This window comes from Hippocampus zosterae, chromosome 7, assembly GCF_025434085.1.
Source record: "Hippocampus zosterae strain Florida chromosome 7, ASM2543408v3, whole genome shotgun sequence".
Lineage (NCBI taxonomy): Eukaryota > Metazoa > Chordata > Actinopteri > Syngnathiformes > Syngnathidae > Hippocampus > Hippocampus zosterae.
The window spans coordinates 12817225-12837759 of record NC_067457.1 but is presented as its reverse complement, the minus strand read 5'-3'; the positions used below and the strand labels follow the sequence as shown (position 1 = coordinate 12837759).

Sequence of the window (20535 nt, the reverse complement as noted above, 5' to 3'; positions counted from 1 at the left end):
GCGTACCTTCATGACGATTCTCCACCATATTTGTGCCGGGGTGAAGAAGAAAGGGAACAAAGATAAGAAAGCAACTGAGAGGTAGGAGTTAAGACCAAATGTGCACGAATAAAATGACCATTTGTTATAACAATAAACATGCTGTAAAAAATGCATGTGGTCCACCTATCTGTCCTTTCTATTTGGATGAGGAATCCGGGTTATGTGGTGAAGTATGTGGACGGAAAATATGTTTTAGCTCTATAAACCTTCTCTTGACTCAACCGTATGTAATCAGATCCAAATAGTTTAAAATACAAAAGTACAGTAGTAAAACAAACCTATATGGCCTGAAATATTTGTCACCAGGAGCCGAATCTGAAAAATTCATTTGAATTTGAATCGCTGAACTTGAATAACTGCATTGGGGGAAAAAAAGAACGGATTTGAATTACATAACTGAATTATTAATTAAATCATTATATTGAAAGAAATGAATCTGAATTGGACAATTACATTTAAATTCATTGATTTGAATCTGAAGCGCAATAAATTTTAAACTAAACCTAAGACTACAATTAGAGCTGCGAGCAGCTGTGAAAGGCCCTTGTAGCACTGGCCACGTTGTGGTATTGGCACGTTGGGATAATGGCACATATAAACTGGATTTTTTTTTCGAAAATCAAGAACATAAAATGAAAAAGTAGCTTGATAAAATATGATTTCTATAAAAGGTCTAGAATGAGGAAAAGTTTAAAATAAATTTAAAAAGGCTTGTTGAATTTTGTTTGGAGGGTTTTTTCTTTCGGTCTTGGGCTGTTACATATGCCTCTAACTTTTTGTCGATCTTGGTGAAACGTTCAATCTGAGCTATTTTCACCGTGAAAAACTTGTAAAGTCCAAAATTCAACTCCAAAATCTTGTCGATCTCAGTGACACGTACAACCAGAGCTGCTTCGCTAAAAATTTGTGTGGTGTATTGTTGAGCTATATTTTAAATATCACAAATTAACCCAATAATTTATTGATGATGTTGCTGGGCCTTATGTGTTTTCAAAATGTTATGACTTTTGTGCATGTTTCGGCCTTCAAAAGAAGTGTTGTTTTCTTGGTGAAGAAGGTGTTGTGTGGGTCAAGTTACAGCAGTTTGGTTGCAGTCATGGCAATAATGGATGTTTAAGTCAATGGCGGACTTCCTGCTAGGTTTAGCATAGGGTTCCAAGAAACCTTTTTGTAAGTCTTGGACTGTTATATGCACCAGCAAAATTTCGTAGATCTAGTTCAAAAGTACAAACGTGGCTGCTTTGTTAATTATTTTTAGGGGGTACTAATGAGGCATTTTCCAAGACTTACACAATAGACTAGTAAAATAATGAAAATTTTGCCAGGCCTGAATGGGTTTCGTGGAAATTTACAAATTTTGTGGTCTCCATCATGAAGGCCTGTCCAGGAGTGTCAAACTCATTTTTGTTACTGGCCACTTTGGAGTTACGTCTTCCCTTAGAGAGTTGTTATGACAGTGAAACCACAAAAATGTTTAATCATCTTATCGCATTACTACTTGTACACAACAAATTAGTGGATTGCTTGTTTTGACATTGGTCAAGTCAACTGAATGAATTTTCAGATGTACCTGTACTTACAAAATTTATTGGTTCTGGAAGAAATTTCTTAACTCGAAAATGTAAGTCGAGATGCTTTTTCCATGTAAATGCCCTAATTTGTGGCGAGCTCCCCCCAAATTCAGACATAAATGTTTCCTAAAGCATAAATATGCATCAAAATATGTAACTAATACATGTTACAATTAGATTTTTGCACAATAAATTGTAATGAATTGTAATGTAAAAAACAGAGAATAAAGAATTTAAATTATGGTCATTTCTGTTTTTTGCCCTGTTTAGTCCATGTTCTCTCTCGGAAGTGTTTTTTTGCCTGGCGTTATGCAAGGAACTGATCCAACGATGTTTGCTTTTAACAATCCTTCGACAAATCTCCAAGGCAAAGGTCCAAGGATCGCATAGTGAGCGATCGCGCGACTGGTGAACACTTTTCCTGGATGATTCACATTTACGTAAAACTATCGGAACACCTGCATGGACACGCATCTCTCTATCTACACACAGACACATACGGGAGAAGTCCCTCTTACCCAATGGGTTGCCAGAATGATGCTCGGTAATGGCAGAGCAGCTATAAGTATGTTTCATTCAGGAAACTCGGAGCTGTGAGCGGCAGGCCAACTGTATTCTTACTTTTCTTATCATGAAATTTATTTCATAATAATAGGCAATATTCTCCTGTTGAGACATTTCGTAACTAGAACATTTCATATGAAGAGACATTCGTAAGTTGAGGTACCACTGTATATGCCGAATAATTATGTACCCTGTGTAATACAATTTTCCCTTTTTTTAATAGAAGGGATAGGTGAAGGAATGGAATGTGACGATGGCGTGCAAGCCTTGAGTGGACAAATCTTCATGGGCATGGTGTCATCCCAGTTCCAGGCCCGGCTGGACACTATCCGGCTCATTGATGCTCTGATAACTGCATGCATTCGATTTGTGTACTTTTCCATGGAGGACGAACTTCGTAGCAAGGTAAAAAGAACTCAAGCTCACTTCATGTCTAAGGGTCTTTCTTGACAGCTCTTGGAATGTTTGTTGTCAACAGGTGTTGTATCCTACAGAATTTATATTGTAATTTCATCATTTGTGAGTACAGAACAAGGGAATAGAAAGGTATCCTAAATCCTAGAATCCAGAAGCAAATTTCTGGGCAAAATGGCGAAAGATAAGTGTATGGAGAGAGCTTAACCCAACTATGAGAGATTACACTTTTTACTCAGCGCCACATAATACTTATTCAAGGATTTATTACTTTTTCATGTACAGTAAAGATCTCGGCCTAATAAAAACATGTAAAATTGGAAGAATGGACCTATCGGATCATAGCCCAGTTTATTTGGATTTGCAAGTAAAATATAATAAAGGTCCTTGTGCATGGAGGCTTAACTTAAATGCACTTAAGGGAAAGAGGAGGGAGGAAATAAAAGAGGAAATCTCACTATTTTTGTCAGAAAATGATAACGGAGCAATGTCCCCAATTATGGTGTGGGATGCAGGCAAGGCAGTTTTGAGAGGGAAAATTATTTCAAAATTGGCTTCGCAAAAGAAATCCAGACAGAAAAAATCATTGCAGCAATTAGAGAGACAACACAAATAAAATGCTCAGTCGGAGGTGGTCCAAGAAATTAAGGCATTTAAAAATCAGATAAAACATATCTATGATATAGACATTCAGAAAAAAATTATTTTCTTAAAACGGAATTACTATGACCTGGGCAGTAAAGCAACGAGAATCCTGGCATATAAATTAAGGAAACAACAAGCAGAGAGGGTGGTACATAAAATTAAGGACCAATGTACCAGACAAATGAAACATGACTTCAAGGATATCCAAAGTTGCTTTGAAAGATACACTATTATAAAGATCTCGATTCTCAAAGGCTCCTGATGCTATTTTGGAATCACTCAACCTCCCATTGGTCTCAGGAGATCAAAATGAAGTTCTCATGGCTGAAGTGTTTTTGAGTGAATTACAGAAGGCTATTTCCCGACTAAAGCCGAAAAAATGCCCAGACACAGATGGCTTCCCCTCTGAGTGGTACAAGACTTAGAGTGATATTTTATCTCCACTACTACCGAGAACATGCCATTGGGTCCTGGCAAATGGAGCCATCCCCCCTTCTTGGAGAGAGGCAAACATTGCTTTGATACCAAAAGATGGGAAGGACAAAACAGACAAATTTCTGTCCAATTCGTATCTTGAACCAACTTTTTACATCAATTTTAGCAAGGCGTCTGGAATTGGTACTTCCAGATATCGTACACTTAGATCAGACCGGCTTTATTAGGCAAAGACAGACTATGGATAACGTCAGAAGATCCTTATACATAATTGCTCACATAAAGGCACATGATTTAGAAGCCGTTTTGCTGGGTTTGAATGCGGAAAAGCCCTTTGACTGTGTCAACTGGTCATATCTATATAAAGTACGACGGAGATTTAAATTTAAAGACAATTTTATAAGAACTACGTAGGCTATATATACGATATGCCAATAGCAAAAGTAAGGATACATGGAGGATCGACTGACTTTTTTGGTCTAGAAAGGGAATGCCGACAGGGCTGCCCTATTTTATAGAGCCCCTAAGTCAGTGGATAAGGCAGAAAGACGAGATCGAGGGGATATCCGTTGGACAGGATACTCACAAGTTAGCCCTATTTGCGGACGATATATTAATATTTCTGGGAAAACCAGCTACCTCTTTCCCGGAATTGTTTTTAACCATCAGGGTCATCTCCAATGACTGGGAAGAGATGAGGATGACTATGGGTAGGATTATGGGAACAGTGGTCCCTCCGACTTTTGAAGCCCTGTACTTGGGACTGGAACCTGACTTCACCATTAACTTTGCCCAGAAATACACCTACAACATCTTGTTGTTAGCAAGCAAAAAAGCAATCGCAAGAAGATGGCTGACAAAAGATCCCCCAACAGTAAAGGAGTGGATTAAGGTGGTTGGGGTAATTTTTGAAATGGATTAGCTGACATTTATTGTTCGAGGCGAGCGAGAGAAATTTGAGACGTTATGGGATACCTGGATAAAGTTTACGGAAACCTAAGGAAGTGCTTGAACAGATAGTTAACTTACCCTACTGGCCCCATTCCACTCAATTTGGTTTATTTTTGTTTATTATTATTATTTTATTTCAGTATTTTCGTACTCATATGGCACAGTGTTCAGGACATTGCATATGTGGGAGTGCAGGAGTTGTAACCCGTTTCACTGGGATGTTTATGTGATGTATGTTCTATTTTGATGCCCGGAACTGAAGATGTTCTATGTATTTAAACACGTGACCATGTTTTCCTTTTTTCTGTTTAAAAAAAAAAAGTAATAAAACGTTTAATAACAAAAAAAAAAAATCACGCAGTGTGATTCTTCATGCAATTTGGTGTGTGCAGGTCTTTGCAGAGAAGATGGGATTGGAGACTGGTTGGAACTGTCATATCTCACTGACTTCGAATGGTGATGGTTCATGTGAAGGGGCTCCCTCCAGCCCCTGTCATGTTTCCCTCCATGAAGACTTGAACCAAGGTGCCAATTTAGTTGTTATTCATGTGGAAAATGTGTTTATCTTGTCGAAGGGGTATTTCTGAGTGTCACTTTAAAATACATAATGCATAAATTAAAAATTAAAGCAGATTCTCCAGATGAAGCAGAAGGTCCATTGTTGGCAGAGGAGGAGGTCCATCCGGACCTGGCAAGTTTCCAGCCCACAGACAGCGATGTGCCCAGCTTTCTGGAAGATTGCAATCGGGTAACAATCATCTTTAATTAACACAATTAACAAGTACCAAAAATATATATTTTCAAACCGTCACGAATAACTAGTTTCTGCAGCTTATCCAATCAAATGGAGAAATGAATTCCATCTGACCCATTTTTATGAAATACCTTATCTTCCACACTAAAAGGCAAACTGGATTATGAGGCACACCTTCAATGAATGGCCGATTTTGGAATTTTTTTTGCATCTTTTGGACATACTGCATTTTAAGACGCAATGTACAATTCATCCACTAGATAGAGATATGCTCAAGGAAATGCCAACCGAACACTACACTACAACCTGATTTATATAGCGACACAGTTCACTTAACCAACAGCAAGTTATAACATTGACTCGTTAATGTTGAACTCTCTTGCCGCTGCTCTATTTCCGTCTTCAACTGCGAACCCGATCGCCTTAAGTTTGAACTCTGCGTTGTAAGCATGTCTCTAACAAGAAGCCATTTTAGGGTCGGCCTATGACCGTAATGACCATACACAAGGTGCATCGGATTTTAACGCACGCTGTGAGTTTATAAGAAAATGGAAGGCTTTTAGGCGCTCCTTTTACTGTGGAAAATACGGTAGTTGTTAATAGTTATTACACAAGGATTTTTGCTGTCCCGTTTCTCATTCGTGACTTGTCTTTAGGCAAAGCTTCCACGTGGTATTCACCAGGTTCGACCTCATTTGAAGAACATAGACAACGTGCCTCTATTGGTGCCACTCTTTACTGACTGCACCCCTGACAGTGAGTCATCTTCCAATGATTGGGTAGCTCTGGAAAATAAAACAAACATGAACTTCTGTACTTCAGTCGAGGTACATTATGTTCTCATTTTTCTGTTTCTCTTTTTTCGTTATGTACTGTGAATTTATATTTGTCCCCTTTATGATTTCTGTAATCCATTCATATTTATCACATACAAAGCTTTCAGTTCATTAAACCAATTTTGATATCACACAGAGACTACCCAAGGAAATGCAGTTTCTAAATACCAATTTCATTTATAACCCCCCCCCCCCACACACACACACACACACACACACACACAGTTCAGTTCAGTTAATTCCGTTTTTCACGGCCCTCTGAAAAGGGATCGTCGGCCAGCATGGAAGGATCACTCTTTCTGTACTGTCTTAATACATTTATTTGGACATTTTGCAGCAAAAGTAGATGTAGATGAAATGAAAGCAGTTGCAGTAGCAGTATCAGAAGCAGGTAATAATCTAAAGCACACAAATGCAGAATATATCTTGATAAGCACACATAAATGCAGAATATGTCTTTCTTTCAGCATTACAGTGTAAATAAGTATAGAATTTACATTAATTATTTTATTTTAACAATACATTTAATAAATATTTTAATCAACCGTGATCTCACTATGTATCATTTTAAACGTAAGAAACCATATATCACAAACATATCAAGTCGACACGAACAAAAGAGCTACAACTCCCAACGGTCCAAACCGGAAGTAGAGCGCCGGCATGATTAAGCCCAGCTGCAACGTGATGTACTTCGCTCAAAACCAAATTACAGCTAGACAAACATGAAAACTATGCATAATGAGTTAAATAAAGACACCACTGTTTTAACAACACTTTAGCCCACGCCGTTTACATTGCCGATTGCGAGCGGTAACTGACTGATTACAAACAAAGCACAACGGACATAATGCAAAGCAGACAAACAAAGCAACCGGTCATGATCAATCTAAAGCTAACTTTAGATTTCTGTTAAATAAAAGTACAAGCGTAGCTTACCATTGGGCCATGCCGACGAAGAAGCGAGTGTATTCACTAACGCAACATACTGTAATGCGATTCTGCTTTTTATACTTAGCGCGAACGGTCGCCTGTCAGTGGCAGCCCCGCCCTCTTAAAGCGCCAGGTGAATCCAACACACACACACACACACACACACACACACACAAATTAATACCTTTCCCTATGTAAAGAGGTAATTGGCCCCACGGTTAAGTTCCAAAGTAACTGACCAATGACAATTTTGGGAAAGCTCAGTTCAATTTCACAGACAGCACACTAGCACCACATTTGTTGAGTCAAGAAATCACATAAATAGAATCTGTGAAGTAGGCGACATGATCTCAAAAAAACGCATCATGCCATGATCCAAAACATTTCAAAAAGAAATTAGAAAAAAAGGTTATTGAACTCTATCCATCTGGAAAAGGTTACAAAGACATTTTCAAGACTCTGTGGCTGAAGCAAACCACTGTCAGGATTATAATCCACAAATGGATAAAACTGGGATCACTGGGCACCATTCCTATGAGTGGTCGACCAGCTAAAATTACTCCAAGAGTCTGATGACAACTCATCCAGGAGGTTGCAAAAGAACTGAAAACAACACCCAAAGAACTCCAGACCTGGCTGGCCTCAGTTCTCATCTCAACTCAACGACGAGTTTTAAAGATGGGCAGCAAGCGGGCTTGCCATATGTTCAGTGGGAGGTCATTCCAAAGTGAGGGACCAGCAACGGAAAAGGCTCGATCCCCGATGAGCCTCCGCTTAGTTCTTGGTACCTCATATAATCTCTGGTCCGCAGACCTGAGGCACCAGGCAGGTGTGTTGGGGTGAAGGAGTTCGGAGAGGTAAGGTGGAGCAAGGCCATTTAAATATTTGAAAACAAATAAAAGGATCTTAAAAAGAACTCTAAAATTTATAGGGAGCCAGTGAAGGGATGCCATTGTTGGAGTTATGTGATCACCAGTCAAGAGGTGAGCAGCATCATTCTGGACCAACTGGAGACGCTTTATGTAGAATTGGTTGACTCCAAAGTAAAGTTCATTACAGTAATCCAGCCAGGATGTGACAATGGCATGAATTACTGTTTCAAAGTGCTCATGAGAAAGGAGAGGTTTTACTTTAGCCCGCTGCCTAAGATGGAAGAAGCTGAATTTAACAACGGCACTAATTTTCCGGTCCAATTTAAATCACTGTCCAGTTTAAGACCCAGGTTTGAGACTGTTGGCTTACGATCAGGAGCCTTATGGCCCAAGTCTCTTGGTACATGTACATGGCCACTTTGACCAAACACAATCACTTCTGTCTTCTTTTCATTGAAATTCTAGAGATTTAGTGCCATCTAGGTCTTGATTTCCTCAAGGCAGGATAAAAGTGGCCTCAATGGAGAAAGTGTCTTTTTTGCTCAGTGGGACTTTGATCTGACAGTCATCCGCATAGCCGTGGAAGGAAATTTCATGTTTCCTTAAGATCAGGGGTCTCAAACTCAGGTCCTGGAGGGCCACTGTCCTGCATGTTTTCCAAGTCTCAGGTGTGTTGCACCAGGGAGACTTCAAAAACATGCAGGACAGCGGACCTCCAGGACCTGAGTTTAAGACCGCTGCTTAAGATGGAACCTATTACGGGCAGATACTGTGAGAACAGCGGAGGCCCCAGAATTCAGCCCTGGAGAACACCACACAACAGTTGGGCAGTACGTGACTCAGAGCAGCCAAGGCTAACACAAAAGGTTCTGTCAGTTAAATCAAACCTAAACTACTCAAGGGCACAACCGCCAATGCCCACCAAGTGCTGCGAACGAGTCAACAGGATACTGTGATCCACAGTATCAAATGCTGCACTTAAATCCAATAAAACCAGACACACATCGTCTTCTGTGTCATTTGGCAGGAGGGTGTCATTAATAACATGAAACAGGGCTGACTCTGTCCTATACATCATCGTGAAACCTGACTGGAAGACTTCCAAGATGTTACGTAAATCCAAGAACGATTTTAACTGCATGTGCACCATTTTTTCCAGAAATTTTAAAATGAAAGGCAGTTTGGAAATGGGCCTTAAATTTGACAGCACATCTTGATCAAGGCCAGGTTTCTTGATCAAGGATTGGACCACAGCATGTTTAAACTGTTGGGAAACTATACCAGAAGATAATGGCCACGATCGATGTACCAATACTCTGGAGTACCTCCTTTAAGAAATGTGGAGGAAGAGAGACACAAGGGGAGCCAGAGGCTTAGTCTGGCGAACCACATCCTATAAAAAGTCAAGGAGACAACTTCAAAATAATTTAACACTGCTGAACATTGAACATGGACAGAGGGGTCGAATGTGGTATTTGTAAAAAAGAGTACCGAATAAATAGTTTTAAATAGCACATTTTATTAGGTTTGATAAATATTCCCTTTTGACCTCTAACTGTAATCTGGTAGTTACGCCGGCTGTCTTCCGAGATTTGATAAGAGACCAGCAACTTTTCTTTTTTCTACATCAGTTCAGCTTTACGACACCCCTGCTTAGCTGCGCTAGTTCTGTCGTTCAACCAAGGGTTGGGTTTAGGTTTTGACAGCACAGTTTTTAAAGGAGCCACCAAATCCAATATAGAGATGAGTTCCTCTGTGTTAGATGAAGGTACGCAACGTTATTAAAGGCATCAGAGAACCGACTAGCAGTGAGAGGGTTAAAAATCCGGCACTTGCACTCAAATTTAACAGCAGCACGCGATAAAACGACATCAAATAAAACTGCCATGTGATATGAATTCCCATTTTCAAAGACTTCCAAGTTTGACACCGGTAGACCATAAGCAAGAACTAGGTCTAAAATATGTCCTCGTTCATGTGTTGGGCTGGGCACATATTGCACATTGCTTATTTTAGAAATTGTAAGTTACTCGAACACTGATTAATGCATATGGCTAGCTGTTTGATCCACATTTCCAAAATAAAATTATCGGTAAAAAAGTTTTTATGCTGCAACATTCCCAGAAAATCACAGCACATGGTAGCTGATTGTTTTGTTTTTGTTTTTTTAATAGCAGGCCTGTGTGCTGCGCTTTTGGTCTGCCTGGCGCCTGTAGGCACAACGTTGGTGACACGCTCACATTCTTGTTCACCGTGATGGTGAACTATAAGATAAAAGTTGTTTCATCATCATAGTGAACACATGTAGATTACGATAATGTAGCCAACCAACAATTAGTAGATAAAACTTTTTGTAGATACTAATACATGATTATTTATTGTTCCATAAACATTGGGTCGTGTAAATTTTGTCCTGTTATTGTTCACCCAAAATAAATTCCAACAAAACAATGAATATTGACTGGTTGCCATTACGTTTCTGATTTCTTTCCAGCTATGTGCGAAATGATAAAGATCATGCAGGAGAACCGGGAGGTCACATGCTGTTTGGGAAGCGCTGCCAATTTCCGCAACAGCCGTCTTTTTCTGCAGAGTGACCTCAGGTATGAGAACACAAGGGTTGATGTTTGGCTTCACGAAATGCTACAAATGATTGTGTTTCCAAGTTCATGGGAGAGAGAAAGATTTAGTTGTCCTTCAACTTCCTCACGTCCATGCATACACGAAACAGGGATAGGCAACTGGTGGTCCACTGATAAACATTCAAAATACCTTTTCCATGAGAAACATGGGGCAATTGGGACAAAAAATTCCCGAAAACTGCACATATGCAGCGGTGAACTGTCCGTGTTTTTTTATATAGTCAGTATATTATATAATCAATTACCACCAGATGGCATATGTTTTTTAGTTGCGCGTACATTGCCTTGATTGCAATGTGAGTGGGCCAAATAATTGTTGTTGTTGTTTTTTGTTTTTTGTTTTTGCGAATCTGGAATGATATGCAGAACAAACGAAGTATCTCATAATAGTGTAATGTTGGTTTCTTGTTCAGCAATTTTGTGCCATCCTTGAATGGTAACTTTATGCAAGGGAGCCCTTTGCACAGGAAAAAAAAAAGGACGGTATGTGCTTATATTATTATTTTGCCTTTGCTCAGACCCATTGCTGTTGGGATCGGACAGTTGATCATTTATACATGAATTGAAAAATGTATTATCAGCATGTATTTTGTAAGCATAGCTGTATTAGTCTATATTTAAAATGGCTTTTAAGTCATCACTGGGTCCATGGTCCTCCTTGGCACCCAGGTATCCTTGCTGAAAAATTCTAGATCCCTCTCACATTTAACTTGCCCATCCCTGACATGAAAATACCTTGCATGCCACTTAACAGCACATCTTAACTCTAAAAATTAGTTAAAAACTATTAAATAAGTATTGAGAGTGTTTATATTGTGTCAAAACAGGCATGACTATATGAAGTTTGGATAATAGGAGGGTTGATCTTAACAATGCAACTTTCTGACATGTGTTAAACAGTACTGTTATCATGTTAACAGTATAATGTGTGCTCTCCCTCTGATAGTATTGCTCTGGATCCACTTTACCCATCCCAGTGTTCATGGGAAACCTTCAGTCTCACCAGGAGTGCATTCAACAGGAGCTCTGAAGGTCTGTCTCCTCTGAGACTGTCGGGGCAACTCAATAGTCTTGGCTGCTCTGTGGCCTTTCACCAAGGAGAGAGTGTCAGCATGACCAAGCTCATAGAACAGGTGCATCTCACACACACACACACACACACACACACACACACACATGCACACACAATAAGGTTTGACAAGTGCTTTACATTTATTTGGACTGTTTTGGCTTCGGTTTGAATTTGTTGCAGGCACGGCATACAACATATGGCATTCGCAAGTGTTTCCTTTTTCTGCTGCAGTGCCAGCTCAGTCTGGTAATCATACAGGTCAGCGGAGAGACCTGACATACTTTTGTTTTGCGAAACAATAAATATGGGTTCACTTTAAATTAGCTGTTGTTTTTTTCTGCAGTTTTTAGCCTGTTTAGCTCAGCTCCCTCCTCCCATGAACATCACGGACATCCTCTGGCTCTCATGCTTCAGTTTCCCACTGCTAAGGTAGAACCCCCTGACAAGACTTCAGATTACTATTTTGACATGTCTATTTAAAAAAAAAAAAAAAAAAAACAGAATTATCAGTTGATCTTCTTTTGACAGCTTGTCACTTCTGGGAAAGCCTCGAGATAGTTCAGTCATGACCGTTGCCACAGGCAAGAATCTTGATGCCATTCCAAAGAAGGTAGGCTCTCAAAGTGGGGGATGAGCAATTGTAACATTTTAGGGATTTTTGTCTCATGCTGACCACTTTAAACCGAGTTGGTTCAACACAAATTACCAATTCCGGTGTGTGCAGCTGGCTAGTAAATGCTGTTGCAAGTCAAACAGAAAATATGTGGTGTCACTCCTACTGCAGGAAATGAAATTGATTTTCTGTGTTTAAGGATTATTTGATTTCATTTTCATTTAATGTACAGTGGTACCTCTACTTCCGAAATTAATTGGTTCTGGAAGAAATTTCTTAATGAGAAAATTTTGTAAGTGGAGACGCATTTTTCCATGTAAATGTCCTAATTCGTTCCAACCCCCCGCAACCCCCCCCCAAAAAAAATCTGACATAAGTGTTTCATACAGCATAAAAATGCATCAAAATATGTAACAGATCCTCGGTCATAGCCAATGGCAAAGCAGTTATAAGTATGTTGCGTTCAGAAAACACGGAGCTGCGAGTATCAGACCACACTATATTTTTTGTATTTTGAACTTTCTTTCGTAACAAGAGGCAATATTTTCTTGTTGAGACATTTTGTAACAAAATTTTGAATTTGAATTCGAACGTTCATAAGTAGAGCTACCTCTGTACTTTATTGTCCCCAATTGGAAATTTGCCATGGACACTCAACTGCTTCTGCAGGTTACAATCAGCAGCTTAATATAACCACCGGGGCCACACACACCACACAAGAAACTGATTGCACATAAATCAAAGGTCATTTAAAAAAAATCCCTGGTAACTATAGTTTTAGTCCATTTACACACTTACCTACATATTTGCATTTATGATCTTAATAGACGGATTAATAAAATAATCTTTATAACGATTCAGCCCACTCTGAGGAACTCTAAATCTCCTTTCAGAAGGAAGAAGCTGAGAATGTGAGTTTAGTCAGACAGTACTTTTCGAGCCTGTCTCATAATGGATTGTTCTTCAGTAGTTTTGAGAGAACGTTGATTGTTCATGGCATGTTGTACCAGACGATTAATCTGTGTCTTCAACTGGACAGATAGGTGGCCGTACCAGGTTGTGATTTTGTAGTTTATAGTACTAGCAATAGTAATAGTCTCCAGTGTGGTTTGATAGAACGCATTGATTTTCTGCCCAAACCAAAAACTGTTTGCGCAGAAAGTAAAGTCTATGTTGCAGTCTGGAGCAGAGGCACTTAATATGAGTCCTTGCAGCTGAGTGTATCATCAATATGTACTCCCAAGTACTTCTAAGTACGGACCTGCATGATGGGTTCATTGTGGATGAACACCGCCCTCAAGTCGTCCACAGCTTTAAAATTGAACACCATCACCTTCAATGTTCTTTACATTAAGCGTCAGATAGTCACACTACTGAACAAAAGTACTGATCTCAGAATGGTAAACTGCTGAACTGTCATCTTTGTGCAGCAAGCCCAGGAAGGCAGTGTCACTGAAAATGTGATGATGTAATTATTAGGGTGGACTTCTATACAGTCGTTGTTATATAATGTAAAGAGCACAGGGAACCTTTGATTGGTGCTGGAGAGTCTAAACTTAGAGAAGAAAGTCCAACCCCAATCTGTTCCGGAGATGAACCAGACTGTCTAGTCAGAATTTCTCTCCCTCACACATCAGCTGGAGTTCCTTCGCTTCCAGTGAGGTACTATTCCATGTCCCTCGAGCTAACTTATGTTGCTCGGGATCAGATCGCCAAGGTCAACACATTTTTTTCACCGGCCCTCTCATAGGGCACCCAACCCCTTAGGCTCCTCCCACTTTTGGTGAGCTCATGGGAAGGGGGACCCACGTTGCCTTTTCAGGCTCTGCTCGGGCGGGCTCCAGGGCCATTCGGCACTTGCCAGCACACACCCCACCTCCAGCCCAGGTTCCAGAAAGAGTCCCCGATGACTCGTATTCGGACATGGGAAAACGTGGACCAATGTTTTTAATCATCCATTTGGGGTCACTGAGCCAGGGCTCTGCTTTGTCTGGTCCTTCACCTAGGACCTTTTTACCATGATTGACCCTGTCACGGTCAAAAGCCTTCGACAATTTGGATCCTCGGAGCATTGGGACGCAAAAAAACCCTCCACCATTATAAGGCTCAGGAAGGTGGTGGTATGTAATGTTTTGAGGAATAAAAATACATATAAAATAATTTATTAATGCTGTAATGGAATGTAACCAGCTGAGCAGTTAGCTACGGTGCTCGCTGAGCAATACTGATCCAATATTTGGTTGAGTAATTAAAAAATTACTTGGACTGGTCCATCAGAAGAAAGACTCAAAGCGTATAAGAAAGTGGTGCCATAATGCAACAGGAAGCAGCAAAGCAAAGTTTAAGATAAGATGAGAAACCATTTATTAGTCTTAGTCTAACATTCCCAATTCACAGCAGCAAAGCTATGAAAGGAAGAATCCATTGACGAAAGAGAGATTGGCTCACATCTCCTGTCCCGCGTAATCCACTTCAATTTCGCGATGCCCAGTTCAACATCTGCATCGGTGCACTGCGCTGACGCTCCTTTTTTCTCATCGTTGGCTCCTCAAGCCATGCATCCATTTTTTGCTGTAAAAATTTTTTTTGGATTGTTTCTCAGAAGTGCATCCCTCAAACATGTTTAAGATACTTGACCTGTGAGCTGTTTTCACTGGTGGAAAAAAATACTTTTAAGTCGTTTTTCCTTGCATTTCAACATTTCCTATTGTTTCCTTGTGTTAGACTCAAAACTACTTCCTTGGATGCTTTGTTTTGAAATTTGGCGTGACGTTGTGTGCCTATTTGTTGGCCTTTGGATTCACACTCCAAGAGGTCTGTCTGAGAAGTGCAAACTTAACCACGTTTGACAACGGCACTGGAAAATGCCTGCATATACTCATAGCCAGGTAAGAGTTGTCAAAAATTCAATTATTAACCGACAGTTAATTTGTCACTGTTCTTGTTCTCCATGGTGTATTGCAACAATATTTACATTGCCAATGGATTGAGTACTCCTTTAAAAGTGTAAAAATACTGTAAATCATTTGACTGTGATGATAAAAATAATATGCTAAGTCCATCTACCCTGAGCAGACATTCAATTCAGACTGTGTAATTACAAGTTTTTGAATGACATGGTAATCATTGTCATAAATGCAACTATAAAGGGTATCATATCTGCATCAATTGACACCAAAATAAAATGTACTAGCCAGTGCGTTCGTATCAATTGCAAATATATTAAATTCATTGGTTGTTTGGATTCCTTTAGTTCTTCAAACCATGCTCCACATTGGTTCAGTGATCTGTCAAATGGCCTGCTGCTGACACAAAAAGTCATGACTGGGTTTCTGGTCTTACATAAAGGTTGGTCCTCACACTTTCAGTGTGGCAACAGCATTAACATCACATCACACTTTGTTTCAGTTCCAAGTCATCAAGTATTAATGTTTGATGTACAAATCTGTGATTCGTTCATACATTCATATTTGTATGAATGTATGAACAAAGTTAGAACCTCCTTACAATGACTTTGGGCAATGACTTGTCATACTAAGGAGTCAAATTCCAAATGTCATGCATGTTCCTACTTTTTTCCCCTTGTTTCTCTCTATTGTGAACACACGTCCTAACTGCTCATCAAAGCTTGATTAACCATTTAACATCACTCAATGCAATGTGTTACTCTCACTTTACGCTGCTCTGACAGCTAGCTGCTGGCCAGCTATCCCCGTGCAGCCGATGTTTAGATGATAAGACAATTTATCTGTATTGATGAGGAAGAGACAAAGAGAAAAGTGCTGCTTTTTTCAGATAAGCCCAATCACCCCCTTTCTTTCTCTCTCACTTGCTCGCTCGCGCTGACTTGCTTTCGCTCTCACACATGCTCTCTCTCTAGCCTGTTCACAACAGTGTGACGAGACACTGATTAGAGAGTCCACAGCTGACAAACAATGATCAAAGAGTCAACCACATGATGAGACACTGATCAGAGAAATAACCATGTGATGAGATACAAGAGAAGGTGCTGAGCGGGGCAGTGAAGATGCACAGCCAATCAGCTCATGAAATAAATCCACTCGTGCTGTCATTGGTCGACGTCGAGCTGCGAACCAGTCATGCATACAGCCATGTTCAAAACCTCTTGACTGCATCCATCCATTTTCCAATTGACATTATCCTCACAAGGGTCGTGACGGGTACTGGAGCCTATCCAATCTGTCTTCGGGCAGTAGGCAGGGGACACCCTGAACCGGTTGCCAGCCAATCGCAGGGCACACACAGAGACGTTAAATTGAGCTGCATTCACCAATTAACTGTCAAACTATTTTATATCGTCTGTGATTTTTATACCCGCTAGCAGATGGGTTTCTTTTGCCTAGTAATTAATCTGTCCGGTTTAATAATTGACCTTATTAGAACTCATCATCCTTTGAATTAATCCAACAAAGCCAAATGAATTTCAGCAAATTAATTATTCGTCATTTTGTTATGACGGCAGTTCCCCACAACGTATTTTCTTTCACCAGTCTATGGTATCAGCCTTGTCAGTCTTCTAAGCTTCCCCTTCATCTTTGCTCTCACACAGCATAGCTGAAACTGTGCTTCACTAAAAACAACCAATTTATAAATTAGCCAGAATATTTCATAAAAGCTAAGAATATGCGGGGTAATAAAATAAGAGAATAATAGAATAAATTATCTTATTTTATTAATGAGAATATTAAATATATATAGATATATATAAAGTTTATCCATGTAGGGGGTAAATTAACAACATTAATTCCAGAGCCAATAAATAAATATGAAAGACAAGGATATGAAGGACAAGTGGGTGAGATGAGGATTTATTTTTTATATATATAAAAAAAAAAATCCTCATCTCACCCTTCGGGTGGTGTCCGTCCCTCATTCAGCTCGGGTCCTCTACCAGAGGCCAGGAAGCTTGAGGGTTCTGCGCAGTATCCTTGCTGTTCCCAGCACTGCACATTTCTGGACTGAGATGTCCGATGTTGTTCCCGGGATCTGTTGCAACCACTCATCTAGTTTGGGGGTCACTGCCCCGAGTGCTCCGACCACCACATGCACGACTGTCACCTTTACCTTCCAGGCTCTCTCCAGCTCCTCTCTGAGCCCTTGGTATTTCTCGAGTTTCTCATGTTCCTTCTTCCTGATGTTTCCATCACTTGGGACTGCTACATCCACTATAACGGCTTTCCTCTGCCCTTTATCTATGATCACGATATCTGGTTGGTTCGCCATTACCATCTTGTCAGTCTGGATCTGGAAGTCCCACAGGATCTTCGCTCTGTCATTCTCCACCACCTTCGGAGGTGTTTCCCTTTTTGACCTTGGGGTTTCCAGTCCATACTCCGCACAGAGATAGATATATATATATATATATATCAAACTACATATATATATATATATATATATATATATATATATATATATATATATATATATAGCAATTGGTGCAAAATTTGTTGTAAGTTACACACACAGGTGCAAAATGAAAACTCGACAAACTATAATTATCCTTTCACAAGGATCTCCTCATGAGATCATGATATTGCTCATTATTATTGCCGTACCTGATTTATTGTTATGACTTATGTTTTATCAGGTAAAACATTTATTCGGCCAAGACTTTGTTTTTTAAAGTCGTGTTTGGAAGTGGCATCAGCAATCGTTTGGTCTTTTTCTCCCTCTCCTTTCAGTGGTCATCTCGCTCAGCTATGTCCACCGTTCCCAGTCTCTGTGGCGAAAGAGTCCTTTTAGCAATTTCTGGTGGTGTCTCACTGTACCTGTGGTGTAAGTCATAGTCTTCTTTGCATCATTCGTGAAAATGACACTCAGTTATGAAATGTTGATCTACTTTGTAAAATCGCACGTCAATTTCTTTACTTCCTTTACATTCCTGCAATTGGAACGCTTCTCACACATTGATTATTACGTTAATAGACTGCAGACATAAGTGACGCACGTGAAATGCATTGGGGGTGTGAGGGTGGCAATATTTATTCATACATGGCACATAGTACTTATATTGCTACATGTATTAGATGCTAGCATACTCTATTCGTGCAGCACTGCCACTCAAACCCCCTCCCCATAATCTTCATTGCCGCCCTGTACGACAGCTGCTGACAAGTATTTCATAGACAACATTTCTTGTACATTTACATTGACGCAACTTGAGTACATCGACAACGCAGCCATATTGGATGTGACAAAGTGAAGCAATTTTCCAAGATGACTCAATAATCTACTCCTTTGAGGTATATCCTCTGACGAAAAAGTAGTATACAGTATATGAAGTTTAAGTCATTAAATATACTTGAATAAATTGTACTGAATTGGAACACATTCAGTTTGAAACTATACAAGGATCTCTGTACACTTTTCAGTACAAGTCAAGTATACTTAACTCATTCACTCCCAAAGACGTTTTTAAACGTCATTTCAGACTTGGTCTAGAATTGGCTGGTACTGAATGAGTTTTAAGCATACTTCTGTGAAGTTTATAAAAATATAGTTTTTAAAAAGGACACTGAAAGTATTCTACCTCCAATTTAGTCCAAAAATGTTTAATTTTATTATATTTGAATAAACTAATTATGCTCAGGGTCATCAAGTCAGAATTCATTATTCATACCAAACCTTTACTTTTGATTGTATTTTGTCATTCTAACTCAATTTTACAAGTATTACAGGCAATTAGGTAGCCAATACGATGGACACATCCAAAATGGTAGATGCTCTGACAAATACAGCAGCTTCGAACGGGTCACGTGGTTCAATGGGTGCCTGCTGCATGAATAAAAAGGAAAAGTAAATCTATCTTCATTTTAGATGTCCAAAGGGTTCAAACTACATTCAAATATTCAAACTACATGAGTGCACAGAGGGAATCCTCTGGCATGGTTTGCAACTAACAATGCTGCCGATATAATGTGTGGAGTGGCCTACAACGCAACAGAATTTAGCAATGACAATGTAGGACACCAACCCACTATGACGTGTGCTCCCAGTGCTGGCGGGAATACAGAATACTGTTCTTGGACCAAGTAGGCGATCTTATCATGCACAATGTACAGCACGGCACAGGATCAAATTGCAAACAATAATGCTAGGCTAATAAATAATCGCAGCCTCAATAGCCTACCATACTTCCAATCCCGATGGGTTATGTCTTCACTCCACATCCGGATGTTCGGGCACAACATTTTCTGCATCCCGAGCATCTGGCGCATACATCTTGACAACAACCTCCTCTTCGTCCAACTCTCCAAACACCTAGATCCGCTCAGATGAATGTCAAACATCGCTTTCTAAATCGATTTCTAACTGGCTTTGTACACGTTCCATATTGAGCCCAGCTATTATTATCTCTGAAATGGCGTCACATTTGATCATTTTATCGCTCGGCAGGATTTCACTTCGGAAAAACGATTATGTTGTCGAATTTATGAAATAGAAATACTTTTTTCAGGTTTATTTAATGTATTTTGTTTGATTCCAAGTGACGTTGAAATATTTCATTTGGGATTTTCAGAAATTACTTCACACTCGACCTTTAAAATGAACAACAAATTGAAGAAAACATGCCATTCTCTTGTATGTAAAAAGGAAGAAAGTGTTGTTTCACAACTTGTTTGGTAGATTTTTGGAATATTTTACACACATTATCATTTAAAAAATGAGATGGTCAACAACCCTGCATTTTGGGTTTCATGATGTAACTGATTGCCACCCTCCTTTAGTCTGCTAAGTCAGATTGTCCAAGCCACTGTGGATTACCAGTTGTGGCATGACCAGGACAGCCTCCTGAATTTTGGTCTCCGTGACATACCTCTGGTTGGGTGGCTGCTTGTCTCGCTGTCTCTTCTCCTGGTGGTGGTAGTCAATGAGGTGGTGAAGCTACATGAGATAAGGTAAGAAGTACACACTGTCATCCGAGTGCTGCATATCTGATTTGAACAAGAATTTTTGCATTTCCGTTTTTAAAGTGACTTTTTGTGTTTGTTGTTTCCAGTGTAATATATGATGTTTAGGCAGTAACAAAGTAACATCACACGTCACTCATTTTGTTGGAATAGGATTTAGTTACTGAGTCCACTAATGTGTTAGAATATCGGGGGCCATGAGACAAAATGTGACACAAAAATGAAGGCATGACGAGAAAGCGGCCCATTAAACCACTTAG

The 20535-nt window shown here is 39.7% G+C and overlaps 2 protein-coding genes across 3 annotated transcripts in view; both read left to right on the top strand.

Moving 5' to 3' along the window:
• LOC127604129 (uncharacterized) overlaps positions 1-20535 on the top strand; it is an 83288-nt gene that overhangs the window by 47735 nt on the left and 15018 nt on the right.
• LOC127604117 (transmembrane protein 94-like) overlaps positions 1-20535 on the top strand; it is a 119823-nt gene that overhangs the window by 97862 nt on the left and 1426 nt on the right. The window contains exons 19-31 of one of the 2 annotated variants that reach the window (XM_052071019.1): positions 2401-2582; positions 5015-5147; positions 5255-5370; positions 6033-6132; positions 10512-10620; positions 11606-11792; positions 11912-11989; positions 12075-12160; positions 12260-12341; positions 15069-15232; positions 15598-15692; positions 18047-18140; positions 20093-20263. In XM_052071019.1, the coding sequence (XP_051926979.1) occupies positions 2401-2582; positions 5015-5147; positions 5255-5370; positions 6033-6132; positions 10512-10620; positions 11606-11792; positions 11912-11989; positions 12075-12160; positions 12260-12341; positions 15069-15232; positions 15598-15692; positions 18047-18140; positions 20093-20263 (1597 nt within the window). Of the gene's footprint in view, positions 1-2400; positions 2583-5014; positions 5148-5251; positions 5371-6032; positions 6133-10511; positions 10621-11605; positions 11793-11911; positions 11990-12074; positions 12161-12259; positions 12342-15068; positions 15233-15597; positions 15693-18046; positions 18141-20092; positions 20264-20535 lie in introns of both variants that reach the window. The other variant, XM_052071018.1, reaches the window with a different exon arrangement.